General features: G+C 40.3%; 1 protein-coding gene across 1 annotated transcript; it reads right to left on the minus strand.

The window, feature by feature from the left end:
• Positions 1 to 1,238: 1,238 nt before the first annotated feature.
• On the minus strand, positions 1,239 to 6,081 carry LOC116187137 (ELF3-like protein 2). Its single transcript, XM_031515743.1, has 5 exons — positions 5,329 to 6,081; positions 4,193 to 4,478; positions 3,599 to 3,938; positions 2,539 to 2,590; positions 1,239 to 2,458 (listed from the first exon to the last, which is right to left on the minus strand). The coding sequence occupies exons 1-5, from the start codon at positions 5,557 to 5,559 to the stop codon at positions 1,562 to 1,564; spliced, it is 1,806 nt and encodes a 601-aa protein (XP_031371603.1). The 5' UTR covers positions 5,560 to 6,081; the 3' UTR covers positions 1,239 to 1,561.
• Positions 6,082 to 9,568: the final 3,487 nt, after the last annotated feature.

Here is a 9,568-nt window from a genome sequence, read left to right on the forward strand (position 1 = left end):
TATCTCAAGTACTTTATACTATACATAATAGATGTGGAACTCCAATTAAATATTTGCAACTTCCAAAAAATAAAGTTCTCAAAATCAAGAAAAAGACAATTCCATGCAAGAGGAGGGACAGTGAAGTGGCGAATCTACCACCTTTCTTTAATAAGAGAAAGAAATGGGGCAGGTTCACCCTTTGGAATGCCAACATCAAGCCACCATCGACCCTTTCGTTCCCTCTGTCACGCACTTTTTTTTTTTTTAACTTATACTTTTTCAAAGTTATAATAGTTCAAGAAAATAAAAATAAAAATAATAATTAAAAAAAATTAGTAGCATCACATCTACTCGGAGTATATGTCTGACGTATAGTGCCAAATCAACTGCCACAACGGTAAAAGTATAGATAGTTGCCTCGAAAGTGAAGGTCCGTGGAAGTATATGTCGCGCCATCTAATGGAAGGGGAGCCCGACCAGCCACTGGCCTCCAATGGCAATGTGCTGACCCATGACCCATTGCCGTCAGCTGGCGGACTAGCATTGCAGTTGGGAAAGCTGCAACAGATTCCAGATCTCAGAGCCTGCAATATGGTATCAACTGAGGTTAGCGCGGTCTCGACCAAGTCAAACAAGCTCGGTCCTTGCCTCTGGGGCCCCTAACTGTGGATGAACTTGCTAGGCTCAATCACATCCAGCAAACATTCGGTTATCGTATCCAATCGATCCTCGCAGTTACCGGGAAAATAACCCTGCCGGACCTGTGTTTGAGTACTTCAAACAAAAATGAGGTGAACTTTTATAAGCTTAACTCTTTAAGACCCTACTACTTGACAAGCCACTTTGTAAATTCTGCTCCATGTCCCTCTCAATGTGTAGTTTACAGAGCCATGGAAAGTAAAGCCTACGAGAGCACACAAAAGGACCATTTGTTCCGGGAATTTCGTGTTGGTGAAGCCGAGCCGGCTGCTTCAGACTTGGGATAAAGAAACGAAACGGTTGTATCACTAGGTAACCAAATATACTAGTTCAAAAACACATCTAAGCAGAGCACGACTCCGCTAAGCAACCATCTGGAGGTTCCGAAAGGAAGGATCAAGGATTTGGGATGCGAGACAGTTACCTCGAAAGAAGCAGATCTGGATGAAAGTAAAAGTTTCCTTTTTAATGGATAAGGTAGAGAATAGTATTCAAATGTGATTCAGATTAGAGAGGGGGAAGGAGAAAGAGGCACATCAACACTTAAAACAGAGAGGTTGAGCATAAACTGACAATGCAAGAGCCAAAATTTCACCTCCACTGTATAAAGATTACACCTATTATATTGCCTTACACCATGAAAATTTACTGATAAACCGAATAGTATATATTGTTACAAACATCGAACTGCTCTACATCGAAACGCACATTTACAACAACTTACCTAACCTATGAACTGTATAGAGGAGGGGCAATTCTATCTCACAGACTAGCACATACATCTGTAATAACAAACAGTACACGGAAAAATGGAGCAGACAAAAAGGAACAGCAGCTACCCATACACGCTAAAGTAACAAGTATTAGGGCTTGGAGAGATTCATTCATGCAGCCTCCTCTCCTCTTGTATGGACCGGAAGATCCGAGCTGCCGATTCAGTGGCAGACCTGCGGTTATGAGGGACAACCTTTATGACACGTGTGGGCTGTTGTGAAACCTCGTTAAGCTCGGATCCTCTTCTCGACACCCGTTGGGCCGTAGGGAAGAGCGGGAGCATGCCTCCAGCTCCTTCAATAGGCCTCTCACCAGGGCAGCTCCCTGTGCTTAACTGAACCTCACTCTCCCTGAAGTTCTCCAGTGAAGGAGCAGGTGCAGGGTTCCGTCTGGGTTCATTACACGAGCTCTGATGTTGCAGATTCATATCGGGATTCTCCTCTGACCATTGATGAAATTGGCGGATTTGCTCGACGGAAGAACCAGAGAAATTGGGGCCCATCATTGGAGAACCATAAGTGGGGAAATGTGTAGGTACACCATAAGCAGGACCCATAAAGCTGCTCACAAAAGGGGCCGTGCCCTGGCCGTCGTAAGGGCCCTGGCCATTGTAAGGCCCCACATACCCAGGACCTGGGTAAGGCTTATAAACGAGCCCTTCAGAAGGGGACACCACAGGAATCAGCCACTGATGCTTGGGAGGCGATTGTTGATGGTAGGCCCAAAACCCCATTTTGCTATTATCCGTTGCCACAGGAATGGAATGCATGTCCCCCATATGAGGCCGATGGTTTCCTAATACTGAGGAGAAGGATTTCTTTGAGACCCCATTTTCTGCCGACTGTTCAATCCTGTGGGCCTGCTTCTCAGACTCCTCTCTGTGCTCGGGATTTTGTATAGGAGGTTGTATTATTTTGATGGTGAACTTATTCTGTGAAGGAACCTTGAGAGAAACGTCTTCTTCAAGCAGAAGATGAGGCGATTCAGCAATCAATCGCTGAACCTGTGTAAAACATAACGTTGTAATTAAAGGAAACAAGATAATATTTCTTTTGGCTCGCAGAAACTTAGAAAGTTGCTTACCCTTATCAGTCTATGCAACTCGAACACTTGAACTGCAAACACCCTTTGCTGACTGGAAAAGGATTAGCCAAATCAAAAACAAGAGATCGGATTTTTAATTTTGACAAGAACATAATCAAAATGAAATTGCAGACACTTGCGGAAGTTTATGTTTGTGCGATGAGTCGAGAAATCCCGACATGCATCATTAAATTAAAGAGATAACATAATGACAACGACTAAAGGTACAGATTATGTACTTGACGATTATAAGAAACCATAAAAACAAAGAAGAGGAAAAATTATACTGAAGGCTTTTATGAGGTGGAAAATTGCAGCTGCAAACTAAAAGGAAAGACCAGTAATTGATTCAAGACCTTCCAAACTGTTTATGAAACCCCAAAAGCTAAGATATATAGAAGGTCCTCGATAACACCACCTCTCAATGAAAAAGCATAGATATGCACAGAGACCCAATTTGAGAGCGCAATGAACGACAAATCATTTACAACCTCATGCCCACCTTGCAGGAAAAGCGCTCTCAAGTAGGATTGTCCATCATATGCCTTGGTATCAGAAAATCCACCAATGAAAATGCTACTGAGGACCTTGGAAAACAGATATAATCGTGCCACGTGGGCACCCTGAGCAAAAGAGTCTATATAGTAAGTGACCCATCTTATAGACTAGACAGCTTCAACTGAACAAGGAAGGAAAAGAGAGAGAGAGAGAGAGAGCCCCTATACAAGCCCAACCTCAGAATAAGACATTAACCGAAAAAACAAAGAGCTCCCAGCTTTGGAGAGGGGATTTAACTATTTTCAGTGAGAAAGTAAACCTGGAAAAATGGGATAAGGATTGCATACAAAAGACCGAAAAGTTTCATTTTTGCTTTTTCATGCAGATGATAATAATGAATTGCAAAAACAAATTACCCAGTAAATCAAGAGGACATATGCATAAAAAATCTTTTCTCATCTTTTTATTGAAATGATGTCTTTTTAAGCACAAATTAACTGTTAATTGCAAAGCATCTGATTCTCTGATAAAAGTGCCATGGCGTGGAGAAAAAGATACTTACTTGACAAGCGCTCTCCTCGCCTTCCAGAATTGATTTTGACCTATAATCCCAACAACATTATCAGGAGAGACATCTAATCCTGACACAGAGTAGATCATCGAATCTTCAAAGACATCATCGCCTCTTTTTCTGACATCCATGAGCTGTGAATCCCTTGTCCTCTCTCCTGAGAGGTTGCAGTGATCATCATTATCCTCACTATGAATTCCGGAATGCTCTCCCACGAGAGAGTCATTCTTTTGTCTTGAACCAATTCCTTTCTCGGTGTCCACCAAAGGCTCATCTTGTAATCTGTTAGAATTGGCTGTGTGCTGATCTTGAGCCTCTGGAATTTGAGAATCTGTCAAATATGTTGATCGCTATCAGGAGAAAAGATCTAGAAGAAATCATATTAATCTAAATTTCAGGGATATACATTTTTCTAAACTTATTAGGTCAAAAGGCTTACACTTTTGCTACCAGATATAAGTATTACAATGAACACATTGGAATCAGACAATATATATCGGTACGCTCATTCCTCTCGCTCCTTCCGCTATCTTCTAGACTTTTACGAATATTTACTAGAGGATCTTCTTCATGAAAGACCCATACCTTGTCTCAATTCCCTATTAGAAGCACTCAGGGTCTTCACAGAATGATTGGAAGTACTCCTATTAGTCCCACTTTGACCTCTACCAAGACCAGTCTTCAAGTGAACATATACCGGCACCGCAAAGTCTTCTTCGACCCGAGCCCTCTTTCTTGCCTTGACTTGCAAGGTTGAAGCACTGGTGTTTGCTGCATCAGATTTATGCACACTAAACTTCTTGGAGATATGAGTGGGTGCTGAAAGAGGCAAGCGAATTGGGTAAAGAGCATGCCTGTCACATCCACTTCCCTGCAGCAGATATTCCAGACCAAGAATTTATATTACCATTCTACAAAAGGAAACTCTCATTGGCAAAGAAACCACCTTTTAGCGTTTGTGCCAGTACTTATTGGGTGCAAGCAAAACGGGAACTGGCCCTAGAAGAATCACTTCGACACGACCCAGAGTTCAACTGTGTCAATGCAAACCCCATCCCAAATCCTAGGCTCATAGAACCCGTAGTACCTAATTAGCTTTATTTGGTTACATAAAACTCTCTGATACCAACCTCAAACCTGACAAGATCAACACTTCCCCATCATCTTATATCCCCCGGATTTGTAAATTCCCCTTATTAGTCAGTCCCTTAACTCCATGAATCATATACTACACCCTCACTTTATTCATTTTCCATAAAGTTCTCTCAATCAAATATTTAACCTCATGCATTCACCGACAATTGTCTATTCAATACACCAACACCTCTCCCTCTCCCCACCTCTTAACCCGGGCTGACCCCTCCCAATCATCGCCTGCACAGCACAATCATGACCGTAGCATGCGCATGAATTAGCAACAACGCGTCTCAGAGTTGACAACTATTAACACAATGGGATACCAGCGCATTTAACTCGGAATTGACATAATCGGACCCTTCTTGATAAAGGAATTACCCATCTACATATCCATAAAATTTTCAATCTATATGAATCCGAGCCACACATGAGACATATTAAGATTCAATCAAGCAACCCTAATTGCCTCTCACTGACATGCCATGAGGATCGTCAACCGCAATAATATGACATAAACTGTAACATGCTCAAACAAGACAAGTCCACATATATAATTGACGAACCAATCAGAGAAAGATTTTCACCTGACTCGATGAAGCAGGGGGGACCAAATTGTTAGCTGGGTTGTTGCTCAGAGGCAGCAACTGAGGATTAAACTTCTGGGACGGAATGCTGAGCTGCTCATATAAGGCCATCTTGTTCCTCGGAGGCGCTCTGGGCCCACCTTTCTCTGCAGCGTCCTTGACATGTAACCTCGGGAACATAGGCCCCGTTGAGGCAATCTGCTCATCGTGTTCTTTACCTCTCTTCATCATCTCAAACCCCACCACATGACAGCCCAAATCGATAAAAGAATCTTCTATCGAGGTCAGACTCGTAGAGACATCCCATGAAGCAAACCTTCAGCATCCAATCACACCATAAACTGAACTGCACTATGCCATCAGAGCAGAACCCGAGATGACCAAATTTCAGATTTTTATTGGTACAAGAAGGGCTTCTGCGTGAAATCACCCTCAAAGTCAATCCCACGGATTTCACGCACTTCCCTGCCAAATTCGGCAAACCGAGAAGTTTAGGATCAAAACCCACATGCAGAAAAGAAATTCGGATCCGACCCGGATGATGAAAATGCTTCCCCTGCCTCAGAAAATGCGGGGTCTCTTTCAGCTGAAAGATGTGCAATTGGGTGAGAGAGGGACCAGAGAGGAGGAGGAGAGCATATTCGACCGAGGAAGGGAAAAAAAGGAGGGAACTTTGCTTTGCTTTGGCTTTGGCTTTGGCTTTGGCTTTGGTATGCTCTGCAGTCCGCTCTGCTTTTGCTTACATGGATCTTCCTAAAAAGATCATCTTTTCTTCTTCCACCCTTTGTGAAAAAGGAGAGGACGAGGCAGACGACAAAAAAAAAGATATCAGCTTAATTTCACAACCTGAATTTAAAATTTTAATCCTAATTTTAACACTATATACTATACGATTATTATGTTTTTATTTTTTTTATTTTTTAATTATTCAATTTAATTTTAATAATAAATTCTCTCAACTATTTATTATTTTTTTTCACAATTTTACAATACAATCATTACTTTTTTTTTACACTTTTTCTTATAATTTAACAACACAATAATTACAAATCAATTAAAATCAAAATTCAATTCAACTCAACTCTAAAACCAAACACACTGTAAAATTTTGAATAAATTTCGAGGACACCCGTATAATTTATGAAAAGATCAATGACACTTATTTTAAAAAAATTAGTCACATATCACTCATTTTTCGTTGACTTGACGTCAAGAGAATATTCATTTTATCACGTGAATATCATGTCACGGAATTGAGTAAATCGACTCGTTATCTGATTTCTTTACCGAAACTAAATCTGACCCGATTTAGGAAAAAAATAATAGAAATGAGCGAAATGAGGAATTGTGTGTGGTTGATTGTGAAATGAAGAATGCCTGGTAATTATTTTATAAATTATAGGACCTAGAAATTTATCTTAAAATTTTTGGCTGGAGTACTTCGGATAGGTCTGAATAAAATATTTGATTAGAAAGGACACGTTCAAGTGAAAATATCGATTTAAGCTAATTTAAGCTATGCAAAATTCCGTCACCCCAAAGTTGTATGAGTTTTGTAAGACGTAAATTTAATTAGCCTTAATAAGTCACAAAATTGAACGATAATTCAAATAGCTATTCGGACAAATAGAATACTATAAAATTAACTTAATTTCATTAGTATAGGAACTTGGAAATTCAAACCGAAACAAAGGCGAAACCGAAAGATACGAGAGAGAGCCGAGTCCTGTGTTAGACACAAACCCCTTGAAACAGAATTGTCCCCTCCTGGGTGCTTGAGGTTACGTGGACAATCGTTTCCCAGGATAAAACGGCAACAAGCGAAGCAGCAGCACAAACAGCAACGCTTCAGCGAACTCGAAGAGAAGCGTGAACACTTTTGAGGTCGAATTCTCTTCTTGTTTTTCAATCGGCTACAGGAAGCAATGGAAGGCAGGAGGCTTTTTCTCTTGTTCTATTTCCTTTTTGCCGTGTGCCCCTTTTATAGACTATGGGTTCCATCCGTTATATGACTCTTCCTATTCTCCATTTATGGGGAATAATTAACATATATTCAATATATATGTTAATGACATTTGATTATTCATGAATGCAATCCATTCATTTCTTGTAACCGCCAAGAAAATCAAGAGTCATTAGCTCGTGAGCAATTTCCTCATTCACCCATTAGCCATAATTTCCAACAATCCCCCACATGAATGGAAATTGTTTTGTTTCGACTCGTAGATAGTGTTCACCAGTTGAACCTGTATAGGATAGGTAGGTGTCACCACCTTTGAACCTTCCCTTGTGAAAATGCATGTACTTTACTAGCAGTCCAATAGACACGATGTCCTTGAATAGTTCCACTGTTTTGTGTAAAGATATTACACACCTCACACAAGATTCAACTGACTTCCTTCAGTTCTCATAGTTGTGTCCTTTTTTGCCATGGAACACCGTTCTGGTTCTGCGAGAGTTTCTGAAGAATTAAGTCCATAAAAATTCTCCTCTAAAGCGGCCCCACTTTTCTCTCACATAGGTGATTTCACATATCATTAAAGCAATTTAGATTGCTAGCCTTATCCGTTTATCACTGTTTCATCAAGGAATGGTCCAGGGATTTTCTCCCTCACAGTGATTTAATTCGGTTCTATAACTTGGTTGTCTCATTGAACCTAGATCTTGGGATCTCCAGTCAGCTAGGTTGGGTGTCCGCTATAAAACCTTTCCTCTAATGGACTTTAGACCCATTCCCTTTGACAACTTCTCAAACTGTTCTTTACTTAACCCTTTGGTTAGCGGATCCGCTATATTATCCTTTGACCGCACGTAGTCAATAGAGATAATTCCAGTTGAGATCAGTTGTCTAATGGTGTTGTGTCTACGACGTATATGTCTAGACTTACCATTATACATATTACTTTGTGCCCTTCCAATTGCCGTTTGACTGTCACAGTGGATACAAATTGGTGGCACAGGTTTTTCCCATTGAGGAATGTCCTCTAGAAAATGGCGTAGCCATTCAGCTTCTTCTCCACATTTATCCAGAGCAATAAACTCAGATTCCATTGTGGACCTAGCGATAATAGTTTGTTTCGAGGACTTCCATGAAACTGCTGCACCTGCTAGTGTGAACACATATCCACTAGTGGATTTTGAATCCGTTATATCAGATATCCAATTCGCATCACTGTATCCCTCTAGGACAGCTGGATATCTGGTATAGTGCAGCCCGTAATCTCGAGTGTATCTAAGGTATTTGAGTACCCTGACAATTGCCTTCCAATGGTCTCTACTCGGATTACTCGTATATCTACTGAGTCTACTAACCGAGTATGCAATATCAGGCCTAGTACAACTCATCAGATACATCAGACTTCCAATGACCCGCGAGTATTCTAACTGAGAAATACTCTCTTTTCTATTCTTTGATAGATGAAGATTATTGTCTATTGGAGTCTTTGAAATTCCAGAATCATTTTTGGTAAATTTTTCCAGAATTTTATCTATGTAGTGTGACTGACTCAAAATTAGTCCATCTGATGTTCTCATGATTTTAATTCCTAAAATCACATCAGCGAGTCCCATATCTTTCATATCAAATCTTGAATTCAACATATTCTTCGTAGATTTGATCATTCTGTCATCACTACCAACAATGAGTATGTCATCCACGTAGAGACATAAAATGACGTAACCATTTTCTGTTTCTTTAATGTATACACATTTATCACACTCATTGATTTTAAATCCTTTGGAAATCATTGCATTATCGAATTTTTCGTGCCACTGTTTTGGCGCTTGTTTTAACCCATACAATGATTTGACCAATTTACAGACTTTCCTTTCTTTTCCTGGAGCCACGAACCCCTCGGGTTGTTCCATATAGATTTCTTCATCTAAATCTCCATTTAGGAAAGCTGTTTTCACATCCATTTGATGAACTTCCAAATTACGCAATGCCGCAACTGCAAGTATCATCCTAATGGAATTTATTCTTGTCACAGGAGAATAAGTATCAAAATAGTCCAAGCCTTCCTTTTGCTTGTATCCCTTAATTACAAGCCTGGCCTTGTACTTATCAATGGATCCATCTGCTTTCATTTTCCTTTTAAAGATCCATTTGGATCCTAAGGGTTTACAACTAGTGGGGAGATCCACTAATTCCCAAGTGTGATTTCGCAGTATCGAATCAATTTCACTTTTGATTGCCTCCTTCCAAAGAGGTCCCTCAGAGGAATTTACTGCTTCAGCATAG

The sequence above is a fragment of the Punica granatum genome, chromosome 1, assembly GCF_007655135.1.
Source record: "Punica granatum isolate Tunisia-2019 chromosome 1, ASM765513v2, whole genome shotgun sequence".
In the NCBI taxonomy this organism is placed as follows: domain Eukaryota; kingdom Viridiplantae; phylum Streptophyta; class Magnoliopsida; order Myrtales; family Lythraceae; genus Punica; species Punica granatum.